This window comes from Mus pahari, unplaced genomic scaffold (genome assembly GCF_900095145.1).
Source record: "Mus pahari unplaced genomic scaffold, PAHARI_EIJ_v1.1 scaffold_1585_1, whole genome shotgun sequence".
In the NCBI taxonomy this organism is placed as follows: domain Eukaryota; kingdom Metazoa; phylum Chordata; class Mammalia; order Rodentia; family Muridae; genus Mus; species Mus pahari.
In genome coordinates, this window is record NW_018393703.1 from 182029 (window position 1) to 203589 (window position 21561).

Genomic DNA, 21561 nt, shown 5'->3' on the forward strand with positions numbered 1-21561 from the left:
CATTTCCCTCCAAGTTGAAGGTGGGATGTTGATGTGCTTAGGTGTATACAGCATCTTTGTGGGTGCTTTTCTAGTCTGTTTCTCTTTCAATGTCTTCCATCAGGTTTCAATGAACATTGAATCCTCCTCTTCTGATTTTATATCTCGTGGGAGGGTCAATCTAAATGTCTATAGAAAATCATAGAAAGGAAAAAAAGATCCTGACAAATATTCTTATAGAAGACATGAGAGCAAGTGAATAAATGGAGAACTGACTTACTGTTTCACTGATGCCTCAGGAATCAAAATTTCTCTATTCACCCTTCTAGATCACTGCATTTCCTGGTTGTATTATATTGCTGTGGAGAGATACCATAACCACAAAAACTCTCCCAAAGAAAGCCTTTATTTGGGACCTGCTTAGCATTTAGTTCATTGTCTTCATATTGTGGAGCATGGCTGCAGCAAGACAGACATGAGAGATGAGAGTGTGGAATCTGGATCAGCAAGTGACCAGAAAATAGGAAACATGGACCTGGATTAGGGTTTTAAAGCCTCAGAGTCTAATGCAGTGACACCCTTTCCAGAAAGGCCATACCTCTAAATCCTATCAAAAATGGTTTCTTACTAAATATAAATATAGTATTTATATTTATATTATATATAATAAATATATAAAATTTTGTGGTCCATTCTTATTCAAACAACCACAATAAAAAAGTGCCAAGCACTAAATGTCATGTAGTGTTTAGCAACACGTAAATGTAGGAGTGTTTCCTTTTTGGTTTAGATTTGAACAGATTTTGCTTGAATCCGTGTTCTTCTTTGCAGTCAGGGCTGCTCAGAAGCTCATAATCCTCTTTATAGAGTCTTTTCTTTGCTAGGACTAAAGGTCAAACAACTGATTCTGAAAAAGCTTTCTTGAAAAATTACAGTATATTAATAATGTGTTAAATACCCATATCTTGACTTCCTGTGATGGTGACATTTATCCTAGAGATGGGGACAGAGAGGCTGGTAACTGTGTCTGATGGATTTCACACATTGGAAAATTGCAAATAAACTATTACATAATTATTCCTGTTATTATTAAGTGTAATTTAAATTAAACAGTAATTTAAATTTATAACTGACTATATAAATATTTTTTATTATTTTTCTTTCTCTATTTAGAACGTTAAGTTTTCTTTTTGATTTTAATTATTCATAGTAAGGTACACACACAAATAGATTCATAGATAGATGATAGATATAAAGAAAAATTAATATTTATTTATTAGTTCTCTGTTGCCTTCTTGGTTTCTTTATTAATGGACTGTATCAATTACTTGTCATGAGAATAGAAAGAAAATATACATACCTGTCAGTAGGGGTTTTTTTTATTTTTTAATTTGGAGAGAAAACTATTTCAAGAACATATTAACAGCACAATTTAGTGGAAACGAAGGTCTGCTAATAAAAATTAGAAAATATATTAGGATGGATACTACTTTTTGTAGGATGACAAAAGCATTGTATTGTGAGTAAATGCATATCCTGAAGAAAAACCACCTATCAAAAACATCTTAAAATCAGTGAAAGTAGCAGAAACTAGATGTGAAGGTTTATGATGACCACCAGTAAAACAGCTCAGGAGAATTTCCTGCCACACTTGTCTTCAACAAACAGAAAAAAAAAAAAAAAAAAAAAAAAAAAAAAAAAAAAAAAAAAACGAGAATAAATAAGCATAGGCAAAGTAGATTATTTGAGAATAGAACTGGATTACAGTGGACTATTATTGAGACAGTTATCCAAATATGCAAGTGGCATTGAAAAGCAAAATACCCTGTGTGGACTATTGCAATCAAAGCACTGGCCACATTTAATCTCTAGGAGGAAGTAGCTGGGCCCTAAGGAGTTAGAGGGTTTTTGCTGCAGTCTGTATCACTGTGTGGGTGGGTTACCACAACACTTCTGGCAGTAATAAGTGGCAAAGTCTTCAGCCTCCATGCTGCTGATTGTGAGAGAGTAAGAGGTCCCAGACCCACTGCCACTGAAGCGAGCTGGAACTCCAGAAGCCAGGTTGGATGTACCATAAATCCAGGGTTTGGTGGAGGATCCTGGCTTCTGCTGGTACCAGTTCATGTAACTTACACTTGAGCTGGCACTGCAGGTGATGGTAACCTTCTCCCCAGGAGATGCAGCCATGATAGCTGGAGACTGGGTGAGCACAATTTCTCCTCTGGACATTATGACTAGAAAAAAAGCAAAATATATAGAAAGAGGGATTAGTAGAAATAGAGATACAAAAATAACTTTATACCACCCAAGATTCAGATGAAAAGAAAAGAAAAAACTATATTTTAGACTCAAATTCCCCAGAGAAAAGAGTTTTGGTTGGATTATGATCTCAATCTCCTTGTCCTCTGTTACCTGAGACACTGATTAGCAGGAAGCTGAAAATCTTCACCTGAAAATCCATTTTGTATTTGAATTTTGGTCCCTGACTAATTACTGCTATTCTCACAAGTGCATTGCTTTAAAACAACTGTGAGATATTTGTGGTTACTGAAAATGAAATATGCAAATAGCCAGATATAGTCTAAGCAGTTCTTGGCTTATAAACACATGGTCTGTTAACAAAGGCAAACCAGGTTAAACCAGAACTATTATCTACTTATTTGTAGTCACTACACTGATAAAGAAGGAAATTTCTATTTTCTCTTTCTTTCTTTCTCTTTAAGAAGAAAAGCCTTCTCCTATATAGTATTAACCCTAACCCTAAAGTAAAGATTTATTCGATCCACTAAATAGGGAATGTTCAATTGGCTAGTTTGAGCTATATTACTCCCATAATAGGGGAGTATCAAGACTCACTGTTTATAATGATCACAGAAAGCATTATCTGAGTCTTGTTTTCCTGAATATTGCTAATTAGCAACCTCACTCACTCATTCTAATCTGTTCAGATGATCATTCCTACAAACCTAATGGAAAAATAGCATCGAAATGGGATCTGGATCCCCAGTGTGCTCAGAGACAATTCTGCAATTGTCAAGCACCAACGTCATCCCTAGAAGGATATCAAGGATAACTCTGCCAATGGAAACAATGGTTCTGCTGGATTTAAGAGAATATGGTCTGGAGATTCATGAAGATCCACTCATCTAAAACTACTCTGAGTAATCTCCATTCTCAGTATTTAATGTACTCTGAAATTGTCTAGTTCATGTTCTATTAATTATCTGAGAGTATCTGAGAGCCCTTTTCAAGTAAATTAAATTTATTTACAAAGATCAACAGCCCCCGAGTCTGCAAATTCAAGTCTAAGTTTGATCAAATATTTTACTTAGAGCAAAGACTGAGGAAATTAGGAATGACTTGAATGAGTGGGTACTGGGAGGAGAAGGAGGGATGATTTAGTGTTGAAAAGTGAATAAACCAATTTCTTTAAAAATAGTTTTAATTTACCTTAGATAAAGTTTCAATTACCTTCCTATAATGTTAAATTTAGCATAGCAATGATGAAGCATGGCTGTGTCTCTAGATCTTAGGAATGATTTCTCATTCCTCCCTTCATGAAAGAACTCTTCCATTTTTTTATCAACTATTATGAAAAACAACTGAGAAACTTTGTAAATAGTTAGATGTATTGAGATCTACTAATCTAAGAAATGTTGAAATCAAGTTATTTATTAAGCATGCCTTTCTGAGGACACTATTCTAACTAAATGACTAGCTTCTTTCTGAACAACACATATTTTCATCTTACATTGTATTTAGTAGTTAATTGTTAATCATATTCTGTTTACTTCAGAATGAAGAATCTTTTATTTTTTTTGTGAATATGTGTTTTACATTACACCACTTAAGGATACTAAATTATCCTTCGTGCTATATAATACAAGTAAATTAGCACAACACTCCATGAACCTCATTATGGTTAAAGAAATGGATGTCTCTGTCACTATCACACTAAATCTAAGATTAGTGCTGAATTCTCAAGGAACCCCCAAAAATAAAATAATATTTTTGTATCTATTCTATTGAAATAGAAGGATATCTAATCTTTTTTTAGATTTGTTTATTTTATTCTCTGTTCATGAGTATTTTGCCTGCAGGAATGTATGTGCATAAGATGCATTTTTTATATCCAAGGAAGTCAGAAGAGGGCTTCATATAACCCAGTACTGGAGTAATGAATTACTGTAGGCCATCATATAAACATCACCAATTAAGTCCAGGTTTTCCACAAAAATCAACAAATGCTCTTAAATGCTAAGAAATCTTCTGAAAACCAGAAACATCAAATATTAAATTCTTACTAATTCAGTTTCCTCTAAAAACCCTTGGTATTATGACTGCAATGATTATTATTCAAAGCAGGCAATCATTGGAGTTCTCCTAGTGTGGATCAAGAGCTCAGGGAATTCTTGTTTCCTCTGTTTTTTAAAATTTTAATTAAATTAATTAATAATAATAATTATTATTATTTTACTTTCTTAGTTTGCATCCGGCTCACTGCCCCCTCCTGCTCTGCTTCCCACAAATATTCTACCACTGCCCTTTGCATTCTCCTCTGAGCATGTATGTCCTCCCTACATATCTTACCCAACCTGGCACTTCAAGTCTGCCAGACTATGCAATAAAGACCAGCTAGTTGAAAATGTCCCATGTACAGGCATCAACTTTTGAGATAACCACAGCTGAAGATGAGATTCCATCTCATACTTATCAGAATGGCTAAGATAAAAAACTCCAGAGATAGCACATGGTGGCTAGGATGTGGGGCAAGATAAACACTCATTAATTGCTGGTGTCCATTCAAACTTGTACAAACATTTTTGAAATTGATTTGGCATTTTCTCAGAAAACTAGTAATAGTTCTACTTCAAGACCCAGATATAAGACACCTTGGCATATACCCAGAAGGTGCTATAACATCTCATGAATATGCTCAACTATGTATATAGCAGCTTTAACCATAATAGATAGAAACTGGAATCACCCTAGTTGTCATTCACCTGAAAAATGAATGAAAAATATGTACATGTCCACAATGGAACTCTATTCATCTACTAAAAACCAAGACATCATGAATTTTGCAGGCAAATGAATGGAACTTGAAAATATCATCATGAATGAGGTAACTCTGTCCTAAAATTGCATGTATGATATGCACTCACTTATAAGTGGATATTAACCATAAAATACAGGTTCCATGTTACACTCCACAGACCCAAAGAAGCGAAACAATAAGGAAGGTCCACAAAAGGAATATTGAATCTTAATTAGGAGGAGGATAATATAGTCATAAAATGCAAATAGATGCAGGGAACTGGGAGAGAGGGGACAGGGAAGGGAACATATATTCAGGATCATGTATGGGGAAAGACAGAAGAGATGATCAGATGGTCATGAAAATGAACTGAAATCTACAAGTGACAGGGGTGAGAAGGGACATCTCCTTCACTATACAGAGAACTGGAATAATGAATGTGCTCAATAATTAATGGGGGTGACCTTAGTTGTGGCTTAACTTATATCCTTAACCTTAGTTGAGGATATAAAATCTGAAAAGAGCATATCCTTTAACCAGACAAGAAACCTAGGGAATGATAGAGACACAAACTCACCCACAAAACTTTCAACCCAAATTTTATCATTTCTACATGTAATTCAGTCATGGGGGAAGGAGCAGAGTCTGAGGGAAGAGCCAACCAATAACTGGCTTAAATTAAGACACACCCAATGGGCAAGCACCAATCTCTAGCATTAATAATGATACCATATTAGATAAAAAATGGAAGGTTTCATCTTGTGTCCCAGGTCCCTCAGTGACCTGTCTACTCAGAAGTGTGTCATGGCCACAGAAGAAACAGAGTTTCTTGGACAGGGTCCCTTTGGGCCTTTATCTTCAGCCCAGAGGCAGAGCTGAGCTCCAGAACTCTGTGCACCTTCCTTGCCTGAGGAGAGCTTGCCTGCAACAGAGCTTCCTGGACAGGGTCCCTTTGGGCCTTTATCTTCAACCCAGAGGCAGAGTTGAGCTCCAGAACTCTGCGCACCTCCCCTGCCTGAGGAGAGCATGCCTGCATAGAGTGCTCTGACCACAGGGACTCAGGAGTAAGTTGGAATCCCAGAAGTGCTGACAGAGGCTAACAGAATCATAGGAGGAACAAGCTCCAACCAGAGACACCTATAACAACTAACTCCAGAGATTACCAGATAAGGAAAGGCAAACTTGACTATCTTACGAACAGAAACGAAGACTACTTAGTAGAATTGGAAAACAGTACTCCCACCACAGCTAGTCCTGGATACTCCAACACACCCAAAAATCAACATTTGGATTTAAAATCATATCTCATGNTGCTGGTAGAGGATTTTAAGGGCATTAATAGCTCACATAAGAAATAAAGGAGAACACTGCTAAATGTGTAGAAGTACTTAAAGGGGAAGCACAAAATTCCCTTAAAGAATTACAGGAAAACAAAACCAAACAGGTGATGAAATTGAACAAAACCATCCAAGATCTCCAAATGGAAATAAAAACAATAAAGAAATCCCAAAGTGAGACAACTCTGGAGATAGAAATCCTAGGAAAGAAATCAGGAACCATAGATGCTAGCATCACCAACAGAATACAACAGATGGTAAGAGAACCTCAGGTGCAGAAGATTCCATAGAAAACATGGACACAACAGTCAAAGAAAATTTAAAATGCAAAAAGATCCTAACTCAAAACATCCAGGAAATCCAGGACACAATGAGAAAACAAAACCTAAGGATAATAGGTATAGATGAGAATGAAGGTTTTCAACTTAAAGGGCTAGTAAATATCTTCAACAAAATTATAGAAGAAAAATTCTCTAAACTAAAGAAAGAGACACTCATGAACATACAAGAAACCAACAGAACTCAAAATAGACTAGACTAGAAAAGAAATTCCTCCTGACACATAATAATCAGAACAACAAAAACACTAAATAAAAATATTATATTAAAAGCAGTAATTGAAAAAGGTCAAGTAACATATAAAGGCAGACCTATTAGAATTACACCAGACTTCTCACCAGAGACTAAGAAAGCCAGAAGATCCTGGACAGATGTTATTCAGACTTTAAGAGAACACAAATTACAGCCCAGGCAACTATACCCAGAATATGACTGTATATAGGAGGAATTGCAGATGAGGCAGTAACTAGATAGTCATTACTTCAGTCTCTACTCCAAACTTTGTCTCTGTAACTCCTTCCATGTATATTTTGTTCCCCATTCTAAGAAGGATCAAAGTATCCACACTTTGGTCTTTCTTCTTCTTGAGTTTCATGTCATTTGTGAATTGTATTTTGGGTATTCAGAGCTTGTGGGCTAATATCCACTTATCAATTAGTGCATACCAGGTATGTTCTTTTGTGATGTGGATACCTCATTCAGGATGATATTTTCTAGTTCCATTTTCCTAAGAATTTCATAAATTCATTCCTTTTAAAAGCTGAGTAGTACTAAATTGTGTAAATGTACCACATTTTCTGTATTCATTCTTCTATTGAGAGAAATCTGGCTTCTTTTTAGCTTCTGGCTATTATAAATAAAACTGCGATGAAAATATTGGAGCATGTTGGAACATTTTCTGGGTATATGCACTCGAGTTGTCTTAGTGGGTCCTCAGGTAGTACTATAACCAATTTTCTGAGGAACAACTAAAATGATTTCCAGAGTGGTTGTACCAGCCTGTTGTTCCCACCAACAATGCATAAAACCAGATACACAGAAACTAATAGAAGAGAAAGTGGGAAAGAGTCTTGAGCACATGGGCACAGGGGAAAATTTCCTGAACAGAACACCAATAGCTTATGCCTTAAGATCAAGAACTGACAATTGGGACATCATAAAATTGCAAAGCTTCTGTAAGACAAAGGACACTGTCAATAGGACAATACATCAACCAACAAATTTGGAAAAAACTTCAACAATCCTACATCTGATACAGGGCTAATATCAAATATATACAAAGAACTCAATGAGTTAGACTCCAGAGACCCAAATACCGTATAAAAAACTTGATGCAGAGCTTAACAAAGAATTCTCAACTGAGGAATAACAAATATTTCAGAAGCACCTAAAGAAATGTTCAACATCCTTAGTCATCAGGGAAATGCAAATCAAAACAACCCTGTGATTCCATCTCACACAACTCAGAATGGCGAAAATGAAAAAAAAAAAAATCCCGCAGGTGATAAAGATGCTGGCAAGGTTGTGGAAAAAGTAAATTCTTGTTTTCTAATCTTATGGAATTATAGCTCTAGAGCTGGTGATAGTGACTGAATGGAAATATGATTGTTCCCTATAGGATATGGATTGGTAAAAATCCTTTCCCAATCAATTGGTAGTCTTTTGTCTTATTGACAGTGTCTTTTGCCTTACAGAAGCTTTGCGATTTTATGAGGTCCCACTTCTTGATTCTCGATCTTACAGCACATGCCATTGCTGTTCTGTTCAGGATTTTTACCCCTGTGCCCATACCTTCTAGGCTTTTACCCACTCTTTCCTCTACAAGTTTCAGTGTCTCTGGTTTTATGTGGAGTTCCTGGATCCACTTACACTTGAGCTTTGTACAAGGAGATAAGAATGGATCAATTCGCATTCTTCTACACGATAAATGCCAGTTAACCCAGTACCATTTGTTGAAAATGCTGTCTTTTTCCTACTGGATGATTTTAGCTCCATTGTAAAAGATCAAGTGACCATGGGTGTGTGGGTTTATTTCAAGGTCTTCTATCCTATTCCACTGATCTACCTGTCTGTTCCTGTACCAGTACGATGCAGTTTTTACCACCGTTGCTCTGAAGTACAGCTTCATATCAGGCATGGTGATTCCCCCCGAGGTTCATTTATTGTTGAGAATAGTTTTTACTATCCTAGTTTTTTGATATTTCAGATGAATTTGCAAATTGCCCTTTCAACTCAGTGAAAAATTGAGTGGGAATTATGATGGGGATTGAATCTGTAGATTGCTTTTGGCAAGATAGCCATTATTACTATATTAATTCTGTCAACCCATGAGCATGGAAGATCTTTCCATCTTCCGAGTTCTTCTTTGATTTCTTCCTTCAGAGACTTGAAGTTCTTATCATACAGAATTTTCAATTCCTTATTTAGAGTCACACCTAGGTATTTTATGCATTTTATATTATTTGTGACTATTGTGAAGGGTGTTATTTCCCTAATTTCTTTCTCAGCCTGTTTATCCTTTGTGTAGAGAAAGGCCACTGATTTGTTTGAGTTAATTTTATATCCAGCTACTNTTGGGTATTCAGAGCTTGTGGGCTAATATCCACTTATCAATTAGTGCATACCAGGTATGTTCTTTTGTGATGTGGATACCTCATTCAGGATGATATTTTCTAGTTCCATTTTCCTAAGAATTTCATAAATTCATTCCTTTTAAAAGCTGAGTAGTACTAAATTGTGTAAATGTACCACATTTTCTGTATTCATTCTTCTATTGAGAGAAATCTGGCTTCTTTTTAGCTTCTGGCTATTATAAATAAAACTGCGATGAAAATATTGGAGCATGTTGGAACATTTTCTGGGTATATGCACTCGAGTTGTCTTAGTGGGTCCTCAGGTAGTACTATAACCAATTTTCTGAGGAACAACTAAAATGATTTCCAGAGTGGTTGTACCAGCCTGTTGTTCCCACCAACAATGCATAAAACCAGATACACAGAAACTAATAGAAGAGAAAGTGGGAAAGAGTCTTGAGCACATGGGCACAGGGGAAAATTTCCTGAACAGAACACCAATAGCTTATGCCTTAAGATCAAGAACTGACAATTGGGACATCATAAAATTGCAAAGCTTCTGTAAGACAAAGGACACTGTCAATAGGACAATACATCAACCAACAAATTTGGAAAAAACTTCAACAATCCTACATCTGATACAGGGCTAATATCAAATATATACAAAGAACTCAATGAGTTAGACTCCAGAGACCCAAATACCGTATAAAAAACTTGATGCAGAGCTTAACAAAGAATTCTCAACTGAGGAATAACAAATATTTCAGAAGCACCTAAAGAAATGTTCAACATCCTTAGTCATCAGGGAAATGCAAATCAAAACAACCCTGTGATTCCATCTCACACAACTCAGAATGGCGAAAATGAAAAAAAAAAAAATCCCGCAGGTGATAAAGATGCTGGCAAGGTTGTGGAAAAAGTAAATTCTTGTTTTCTAATCTTATGGAATTATAGCTCTAGAGCTGGTGATAGTGACTGAATGGAAATATGATTGTTCCCTATAGGATATGGATTGGTAAAAATCCTTTCCCAATCAATTGGTAGTCTTTTGTCTTATTGACAGTGTCTTTTGCCTTACAGAAGCTTTGCGATTTTATGAGGTCCCACTTCTTGATTCTCGATCTTACAGCACATGCCATTGCTGTTCTGTTCAGGATTTTTACCCCTGTGCCCATACCTTCTAGGCTTTTACCCACTCTTTCCTCTACAAGTTTCAGTGTCTCTGGTTTTATGTGGAGTTCCTGGATCCACTTACACTTGAGCTTTGTACAAGGAGATAAGAATGGATCAATTCGCATTCTTCTACACGATAAATGCCAGTTAACCCAGTACCATTTGTTGAAAATGCTGTCTTTTTCCTACTGGATGATTTTAGCTCCATTGTAAAAGATCAAGTGACCATGGGTGTGTGGGTTTATTTCAAGGTCTTCTATCCTATTCCACTGATCTACCTGTCTGTTCCTGTACCAGTACGATGCAGTTTTTACCACCGTTGCTCTGAAGTACAGCTTCATATCAGGCATGGTGATTCCCCCCGAGGTTCATTTATTGTTGAGAATAGTTTTTACTATCCTAGTTTTTTGATATTTCAGATGAATTTGCAAATTGCCCTTTCAACTCAGTGAAAAATTGAGTGGGAATTATGATGGGGATTGAATCTGTAGATTGCTTTTGGCAAGATAGCCATTATTACTATATTAATTCTGTCAACCCATGAGCATGGAAGATCTTTCCATCTTCCGAGTTCTTCTTTGATTTCTTCCTTCAGAGACTTGAAGTTCTTATCATACAGAATTTTCAATTCCTTATTTAGAGTCACACCTAGGTATTTTATGCATTTTATATTATTTGTGACTATTGTGAAGGGTGTTATTTCCCTAATTTCTTTCTCAGCCTGTTTATCCTTTGTGTAGAGAAAGGCCACTGATTTGTTTGAGTTAATTTTATATCCAGCTACTGCACTGAAGTTGTTTATCAGGTTTAGGCATTGTCTGGTGGGATTTTTAGGGCCACTTATATAAATATTATCATATCATCTGCAAATAGTGATATTTTGACTTCTTCCTTTCCAATTTGTATCCCCTTGATCTCCTTTTTTTGTCTAATTGCTCTGCTAGTATTTCAATTACCTTATTGAATAGGTAGGGAGAAAGTGGGCAGCCTTGTATACTCCCTGATTTTAGGGGGATTGTTTCCAGCTTCTCACCATTTAGTTTGATGTTGGCTACAAGTTTGCTGTATATTGCTTTTATTATGTTTAGGTATGGGCCTTGTACTAATATCCAATAAATACAAAAAAAGTCAAGAAGCTGGACTCCAGAAAATCAAATAACCGCATTTAAAAATGGGGTACAGAGCTAAACAAAGAATTCACAACTGAGGAATATAGAATTGCTGAGAAGCACCTGAAAAAATGTTCAACATCCTTAATCATCAGGGAAATGCAAATCAAAACAACCCACCTCACACCAGTCAGAATGGCTAAGATCAAAAATTCAGGTGACAACAGATTCTGGTGAGGATGTAGAAAAAGAAGAACACTCCTCCATTGCTGGTGTTATTGCAAGCTGGTACAACCACTCTGGAAATCAGTCTGGAAATTCCTCAGAAACTTGGGCATAGTACTACTGGAATATCCAGCCATACCTCTCCTGTGCGTAATTCCAGAAGATGTTCCAACTAGTAATAAAAAAAATGCTGAAATATGTTCATAGTACCCTTATTTATAATAGCCAGAAGGTCGAAAGAACCTAGATACCTCAACAGAGGAATGGATACAGAAATTGTGGTATGTTTACCCAATTGAGTACCAGTCAGCTATTAAAAACAATGAATTTATGGAATTCTTTGAGAAATGGATGGATTTGGAGGGTATAATCCTGAGTAAGTTAACCCAGTCACAAAAGAACTCACATTATATGCACTCACTGATAAGTGGATACATTGTCCCTCCTTAGAAAGGGGAACAAAATACCCATGGTAAAATTTACAGAGACAAAGTTTGGAGCTGAAGGAAAGACCATCCAGAGATTGCCCCACTCGGGGATCCATATCATAATCATTCACCAAAAGCAGACACTATTGCATATTCTAGCAAGATTTTGCTGACAAAACCTTGACATAAGTCTCTCTTGTGAGGCTATGCCAGTGCCTGTGAAATACAGAAGTGGATGCTCACTGTCAGCTATTGGATTGAACACAGGGCCCCCAATGGAGGAGCTAGAGAAAGTACCCAAGGAGCTGAAGGGGTATGTAACCCTATAGGAGGAACAGGAATATGAACTAACCAGTACCCCCTGAGCTTGTGTCTCTAGCTGCATATGTAGCAGTAGATTGCCTAGTTGGCCATCATTGGGAGGAGCAGCCCTGGTATTGTAAAGATTATATACCCCAATACAGGAAATGTCAGGACCAGGAAGCAGGAATGGGTGGGTTGGGGAGTAGGGCAGAGGGAGGTTATAAGGGACTTTTGGGATAGTATTTGAAGTGAAAATGAAAAAAAATCTAATAAAAATTGTTTAAAAAACTAACAAAACAAACAAAATAAAGAAATGTGATTGTGCTGCCATCTAATGCTAAACAGCCAAAGTGAAGGCAAGGTGGCAAAATATCCATTTTGGAGTCTAGAGGAAATACTACATTTACAGTGCTGTGTGCCAAGTTGTAGTGTATTTAGAAGAGAAAGGTACTATGACAAGTGTGGTGATTCTTTATTTCCAGAGGTTACAAACATAAATAAAATAGTGTTCACACAGACACATTCACACTTATAACACATTTCATGACTTCATGAAATGAAAAAAACAGAGATATTAAATATTATCTTAGATACAGTGAGATTACAAAATGATAAATAATATAGAACTTACTTATAGTAATGATGGTATAAATTCATTTAAAATAAAGCCATAATATAACAAACTGTAGAATATTCAATGATGTTTTAAATTGATGGCACATTATGATGTGATCTTGCGATAATGTGGCTGCTTTAGAATTATAGATTGTTGCTACTGCTCAGAATCAAGGAAGAGTAGTGATACCACATACAATGGTATAGTAAATGTTAAATACTTGCAATTTGAATTCAGGTTTCCACTGAAAAATGCAATAATTTGGTAGACTAATGAATGGAAAATGTTACTTACCTGAAATACCACATTAGTATGTTAAGAAATATTATATTAAATATCTCTATAATTTCAGCATCATCTGAACTGTATAGGCCTCACTGGTATTCCCCACCTGGCATAGCTTCTATATTTTTCAATTCTTAGAGGAGAGATAGACTGCCAAAAGGAGATTATGGTACACAATCAATGCAGTTTTTTCATATTAAAATATTTATCTCTTTTCTTATTTTGGTAAATTTTGGCATCTATCTGGTCGTGAATTAGGTGGAAGAATTAGGTTGAGATTATGTATAATCTTTTTTTTTTCTTTTTCTTTTCCTTTTTTTTTTTTTTTGGTTTTCAAGACAGGGTTTCTCTGTATAGCCCTGGCTATCCTGGAACTCACTTTGTAGACCAGGCTGGTCTCGAACTCAGAAATCCTCCTGCCTCTGCAACCCAAGTGCTGGGATTAAAGGCGTGCACCACCACACCCGGCTTATAATCTTTTTCTTATCTTTTAAAAATTATAACATAGCTACATACTGTTTGCCACTTCTTTTTCCTCCATTCATAAAAATCCACATACACTCCTTGCTCTTTCTCAGATTCAAGGCTTCTTGTTACCTCTATTCATACATAAATAAAGTTTGTTCAATTCATATGGATTAGATATTTGATATGCAATTCTCTTTGCAACAGATGGAAATCATTCCAAAAAACCGTCCACAAATAATCAAAATGCAGATATTAGGAGATCATATGATGACCAGTCTTTAATTAGACAACTACAACACACTTTCTGCACACATTACCCGGGAATCATTGCAGAGTGGCTAGAAACATTTTAAGAGCCAGAGAAACTAGAGATTTGTTCTAAGATAGTGTGATGGTTTGTGTATGCTCAGCCCAGAGAGTGGCACTATTAGATGGTGTGGTCTTGTTGGAATAGGTGGGTCATTGTGGGTATGGCTTTAAGACATTCATCTTAGATGCCTGGAAGCCAGTATTCTGCTATCAGCTTACAAATGAAGAAGTAGAACTCTCAATTCCTCCCAAACCATGCCTGCCTGGATGCTGCCATGTTCCTGCCTTGATGATAATGGACTGAACATTGGAATGTGTAAACCAGCTCCAATTAAATGTTGTACTTATAAGACCTGCCTTGGTCATGATATCTGTTCAGAGAAGTAAAACCCTAAAGCAGGCTGTGTCTCCTAGAAACACGAGAGAAGGTGCATCCAGGTGGTCTAATGGCTGGTGCATAAACAAGACATGAACAAGGATGATTCCTGCATACATGTAAACATTGAAATGGGAATTCTTCAGGGTATTCCACCCTAAATAATTATGGTGTAACTGTGGAAATTCTGAGAGTAGGAGAAATAGCACACTTCATTAGAATAGAAGCCCTAGATGATCAGTAAAACAGCACTGCATTCAAACTCGGTGTTTTCGACTTTATTTTACCTCAAAGGACACTAGTAGTAGGGAAAGTGCTTTTCTGAGTTTCTTCTGATGGACGGTTCCTGGGGATCCTACAGCTTCTCAGGCCGCTATGATGTACTTGATATGATCTGTCTTCCTGGCAAAAAATGACATGAATATGGAGACATCAAAATAATACAGGCTATTGCAACTGATCTTAGATTCTCAATAAAACTTGATAGTAGGACTGTATTAATGAATAGAAGACACATTTTGGACACAGGACATGACAGAATAAAGGTACTATGGACAAAGTAACTTCTAATAAGTGACTAAAGCTGAATAAATCAACCATTTTATGGTGCGACATTTTATAATACAAGAAGACTCTCTGGTAATGGGAAAATTATGTAAACCTACAAATGTCCAGGCATTTGGTTTCTCTATTTCTTGTCTCCTTTGGTTACTAAAGCTTGTTTTTCAATTAATCAGAATTCAATGGAGAAATATATGACTAGTCAGAATGATGACCCAATCACACCTGAATGCTTAGGTTAATATGGGACATCTAACTTCTATCTCTATCTCAAATCTCAGAAACTGTGATGGAATGGGTGCAGATTAAAGGTAAAACTCAGAAAATATGAGGAGAGCTGTGAAATGCTGTCCTCTGGACACAATGTGGCTATTGCAATCATGAACTAATAAGCAGTGATTATCTGCAAGATCATGGCAGTCAAAATCCTGCTCTAGATGACAACTTCAATTCCAGGACTCAACCTATATTGAACAATTAGTGCTATAGTGGTTTCTGGAGATGCAGAGCCTTTAGTATTAGAGAATATAGTAATATTCTCTAACATAGTGTTACCATGTTTCAGAAGAGGGAACCACATCCTTGCTCATGGGAATATGACTAACTAAGATAAGTAGGTTATAAACAGAGAAATATGTGGAAATTTGGGAAGATGGTTGTATTGCATGGATATAAAAAGTATGAGAGGGAGGAAATTAGGATAGACATAATAATAGTTTTCTGTGTAGTTGTATGAAACTAAAATATAGAAAAATAAGCTTTCATTCTAATGCACAGGTTGACTCTGTTATTGGTCTCCTCCACTTACCCTCTTTATTGCTGTTAATACAGGAAAAACCAACACATCAATTCTTAATATTTAATAAAAATCCATTTACCCCTCAATACAGTTCTAGGTTTTCTTTGTCTCTTTCCTAGTTTGGACTTATAGTATCTGTAGCAGAAACCTCTCTGTCCCTTTTCTTTCCCATGCTCCCTTTCTGTCACACTTTTTACTCTGTATATTTCCTCTTTGATTTTACACTTTTCATTTTTCTGTTCATCTTTAAACTAGGATTCATAGCTATTACATTATTATTTTGGACATGTTTCTAAATTTTGTGTTGTGGTGATAGGAGTTTATGCTTCCTATTTAAGCCCCTTTGAGAACTCTAATCATTTTCTGAAATTGGTCCCTTTTCCATGTCAGCAAAGCTGTGGAAAGAGACAGTCCAAAGACAGATGATCTTCAGAAATGGCAGATAAAGCTGATGCAGAACACTCCTGAGAAAGCGCCTTTGTAGATTCTTTAGGATAAACACTCACACTTGATTCCTTTCCGAAGCACTTGGTAGCTATACAGGGGTGACTCAGCTGTAGGGTTGCTTATGCTCTCAGAGTGAACCATTGATGTTAAATATGTTTAAACCTGAGGACTTAAGAATGAATTGAGGGAGAAATCTCATCAATATACTCAAGAAATAATACACTGGAAATAAAAATTGACAAATGGTGACTCTCTTTGGTCTCTTAGATGAGTTTTACACAAATCCTCATTTGATAAAAACCAAATGCCTCTTTCACACAGCACAATGATTAATCATCCCTTTCAATTTGGGTGTCACAGATCAAGGAAATACATAGGTAAGAAAGATTCATACATAGTGTTTAAGATAGCACAGTCAAAATCAAAACATCATGATTCCATTAGAAAAATTAGGGCAGAAGTAATGGCCCAACACTGAATTCATTTTGTATTTGTGAGAGTAGAAGCCAAATCTCACATGGATCTCTTGACCTCAGTAACTAGGCTCCTGGTAATGACCCTCTCCTTGGTTCCAGTAAGTTCAAAAACAAATATTCCGCTACTTTACTAGTCCCCAACCATCAGTAGTACAAAATTTAATTGGAAAGATTTACATGAAATGATCAAATAAAAAGAATTTGTAAGAATATACTACCTCATGAATTAAAGGTAAAGGGAAATTGTTGTTGATATTAGCAATCTTGGATTATCATTAGATTATACCATAAAACACATATGAAATTAATTATTATGTAGCATTATTTTAATAGGTAAACATGGAGTAAAGCTTCATATATATATATATATATATATATATATATATATATATATATATATATATATATATATTTATCAGGACTCCAGACTTTGTAGCCCCCAGAACTTAGCACAACTAAGGTTGTAAACATTCAGTCCTAAGTGGGAAGTCTGAATGAAATCCCTCTCTTTAGAGCTCCAAGAACCCCTGCAAAGAGGAGAAAAAGGAAGAGGCAGAAAAGATGGAAACACCAAGAAACAAAGCCCTCTTAATCAACCTGAACAAAGGCCATATGAGCCCTCAGAGAATGAAGGAACATGTACAGGACCTTCACAGATCTCTACCACTGCATATATATATTATGGCTTCTACTTTCATGTATTTATGAGATTCCTAAAGCATTCAAATAAATGTTTCTCCAATTCTTGTGTTCTGATAGATTGTTCTGTCTAATTTCAATGTGTGTAGTGGTGATGGTGCAGAGCAATATCATACACTGAAAATAATCTTCCTCAGCGAAGGAGATAGGGTTGACAGAATTGTCTAATAAATAAATAGATAATAAATAAATTGTATAATAAATAAATAAGCCCTTTCTAATTTTTGATTTCCAAAAATTGGACCCTAAAGAATATGATATGGAACAGCGGAAAGCTAAGGAAAGATATAGGGCAAAGGACATTACTCCCCATTCTATTTGGAGACAATTGATCCAGGGTGAGCTCTGGGAAGACTTGGGAGTTCATATTATGTTAATTCATGTTCCAGAATGAAAGGAGGAGGCATATTTTCTCATTTTGTCTTATGTCCATAGTTGTTTTGCTTTCATAAATGACCATGAATCATATTCATAGTCTAAGGAATGCAAAAGGAGGTGTTAGATAGTGAATATTCTGGCACTAGAGTTACAGAGAGTTGTGAGTTTCCAAGTGAGTTGTGGTAGCTGAATTCAAGACCTCTGGAAAAATAGTCAGTGCTCTTAATAGCTTACCATCTCTCCACCCCTGGAGGAAGATAATTTGCTAAAGTCACCAGTATCACTACTTGCCCCACATACTATGAAACTGTGAACAATATTAGTAAATGGCAGAAAAGAGGTTTTGAACAGAAATAAAAACTCCAAACGAGAAATACATTCCAGTCTATTGAGTGGTTTAGTAAGAACAAAACCTATACACTTTTCCAAGGTGGTTCAACAAATGACATACAATTAAAAATGAAAATTCACTCTAGGAATATTAAAATGAATAAGCTGGTTAAGTGCACACTTCGTAAAAGACAGTCTCCAACCCCCCATGACTTATTTGATAGAATCAGTGAACTGACATCCTCCTGATAGAAGTGCTGTAAGTAGGGGAGAGGGAAATTGTGGTGTCCACCACCAGGAAAAAAAGAAAGGGCATCTGGTGGAGGGATGCAGTTGCCATCCCACAGCCAAAAATTCTGACCCAGAATTGTTCCTTTCTGAAAGAACTGCAGAAACAAAAATGGAGAAGAGCCTGGGGAAAAGGGGGTCCAGTGACATAGCCAAATTGGGATCCAGCTCAAGGGGAGGCTCTAAGGCCTGACACGATTGCTGAGGCCCTGAAAGACCCAACAACCAATTGAAACAGTCAGATGCAGATATTTACAACCAACCAAAGGACAGAAGCTGCTTAACCCTGTGGTTGAATTAGGCAAAAGCTGGAAGAAGCTGAGGAGGAGGGTGACCATATAGGATGACCAACAGTCTGAACTAACCTGGAAAGCAATGATCTCTCAGACACTGAGCCACCGACCAGGTAGCATACACCAATTGATATGAGGCACCCAAGACATATACAGCAGAGGACTGACAGGTCTGGACTCAGTCAGAGAAGATGCAACTAATCCTCAAGATTCTTGGGCTCCAGGGAATGGGGAGGTCTGGTAGACTGGGGGTGGGGCTGTCCTCTTAGATACAGGGTGAGAGAAGGTGTGATATTTGGAAAAGTTGGAGGATTGACCATGAGGGGGATAAAGACTGCACAGTAAAAAGAGCAACCTACACCAAAACCAATGTTGAAACTAAAAAAAAGAAAGAAAGAAAGAAAGAAAGAAAGAAAGAAAGAAAGAATTGAAAAGAAAAAAGAATGAGAGGAAAAATGAAAGAAAAAGAAAGGAAGAAATGAAGAAAATGGAAGAGAAAGAATGAAGAAAGGAAGAAAGGAAAGAGGAAGGAAGTATTTAACATTTTAGCCTAAAACAGGAAAATTAGAATTCCCCCTTTGTCAGATAAGAAACTACACATATAATTAGCTTTCCTCCAGAAACAAAAGTAGGTATTTAGTAGCCATAAGTAATTGCTTTTATTGTGGCACTTAGTTTTTACAGATCTAACAATATAAAATTAACATTTTGAGAAATTGTAGTGGAATTTCCCCCTAATTGATTAAATAATAAAGGAGAAGAGAAGACAATTACTGGGCAAAGAGGCAGGCCTTCCAGGTCAGAGAGATGAACAGGGAAGAGAGGAGAAGGGTAATTCCTTTTGGTCAATGACAGCAAGGCAGCAGGATGTACACCTGGGGCTGTTATCAGTGGTGGAATCCACCAGGATTCGCCACTGGAAGATTTCTAACATAGACTAGTTGGGTAATTTAGGACACTATATTATGTCCCCAGCAATTGTGTTATCTGTGATTCTAAACTAAGATTGTCTTGTGTTTTCCTTCTGTGCTGGTTCAACTGAGCTTCAGGGAAAGGTTACCACTGCAGAGACTGGGTTTTTGAGAGTGTGCCCCAGCTAGCAGCAGACATTTGAGAATGCTGAGCAGGTATGGCAGCATCCAGATGCAGTGAGGAGAGAGTAATTTGGAGCTCTGGAGAGGCAAAGCCAACTTCAGTGAGACAGGCTTTAGAAAAAGAGAAACATACAATCCCAGTACCAAGCTGGGAACAGAGAGAAGCAAGCCAGCCCCTAGCCAGCAATAGAATGGTTTGTTTTTTTAATATTATAAGCTAGAAGTAATTGCCCAAGTCGTTTACACTAGAATCTAAAAGCTTTATTTCTAAAGACTTGGACAAGTTACATAGAGCCATTCATGCAAGAGTTGGTTAATTATCTGATGCTTCTCCAGAAGTCAGATTCTTTATCTAGGAGGAATCCCCTCAGCATTTCCCATGTTTGCATATACGCTGGAGTTACCTTTCTTCAGGTAGTGTTTAGAGAGTTGCCACTAGACCTCATGAAGGCAACTTCTCAGACATTTCTAAGTGAGATATGAAGCAAATCCTTGACCATAATACTGCAATCAAACTGTTGGCTACACTTCATCTCTAGAGGATGTAGCTAGGCCCTAGGGAGTTAAAGGGTTTTTGTTGGAGTCTGTATCACTGTGGGTTGGTTACTACTCCACTGCTGGCAGTAATAAGTGGCAAAGTCTTCAGCCTCCACGCTGCTGATTGTGAGAGAGTAAGAGGTCCCAGACCCACTGCCACTGAAGCGAGCTGGGACTCCAGAAGCCAGGTTGGATGTGCTATAAATCCAGAGTTTGGGGGAGGCACCTGACTTCTGCTGGTACCAGTGCAAGTAACTTGTACTTACACTTGAGCTGGCAGTGCAGGTCATGGTGACCTTCTCCCCCGGAGATGCAGCCATGAGTGCTGGAGACTGGGTGAGCACAATTTCTCCACTGGACACTATGTGGAAAAACAACAGAAGAGAAAGAGAGTGAAAGGGTTAGAGAGTGTTAGTACATAGAGATAAAAAATAATTTCATACCATTCAATATTCAGAGGAAAGAAAAAGGTTTAGTTTATGAAACTTTCCTAGGAAAAAGAACCTTGTTTTCTAAACTCAAACTCCTACCCATCTCTACCTGTGACACTGATTAGCATGAAGCTCAAAATCTGCACATGAAAATCCATTGTGTTTTTGATCTCGGTCTCTGACGAATTATTGCTCTTCCTATAAGTACATCTTTTTAAAACAACAGTGAGAAATTTGTGGTTTCTGAGGATGAACTATGCAAATAGAAAAATGTAGTCTTGGGAGTTCCCACCTTATAAACATATGTGGTCTGTTGACAAAAGCAAACCTGGTTCATCCAGGACAATGTCTACTTATTTGTAGACACTACACTTATAAGGAAGGAAATTTCTGTTTTTCTCTTCCTCTTTTGTGGTGTATATCTGTCATAAAAATATTGTTCATTTATTTCTCTTAAGATCAGCTTCATTTGATACACTGAACAAGGGATGTTCAATTGAGTAGTTTGAGGTTTATTTCTCCCACAAACTGTTTATAATGTTCTCAGAGAGCATTATCTGGTTCCTATCTTCCTTGAAGCTGCTTAGTACATATCTTACTCACTCATTCCAGTGTATTCAGAATACCTTATCCATAATGCATGCAGAAAGCCAGCATCCTTGTGTGTGAT

General features: G+C 36.9%; 2 gene segments (V, D, J or C); both read right to left on the reverse strand.

Moving 5' to 3' along the window:
- Positions 1-1883: 1883 nt before the first annotated feature.
- LOC110315678 lies at positions 1884-2474 on the reverse strand. The segment is given in 2 exon segments: positions 1884-2213; positions 2392-2474. Coding segments are annotated over 2 exon segments (360 nt in total).
- Positions 2475-17350: 14876 nt separating this feature from the next.
- LOC110315677 lies at positions 17351-21049 on the reverse strand. The segment is given in 4 exon segments: positions 17351-17368; positions 19604-19756; positions 20517-20821; positions 21001-21049. Coding segments are annotated over 4 exon segments (525 nt in total).
- Between the last annotated feature and the right edge of the window lie 512 nt (positions 21050-21561).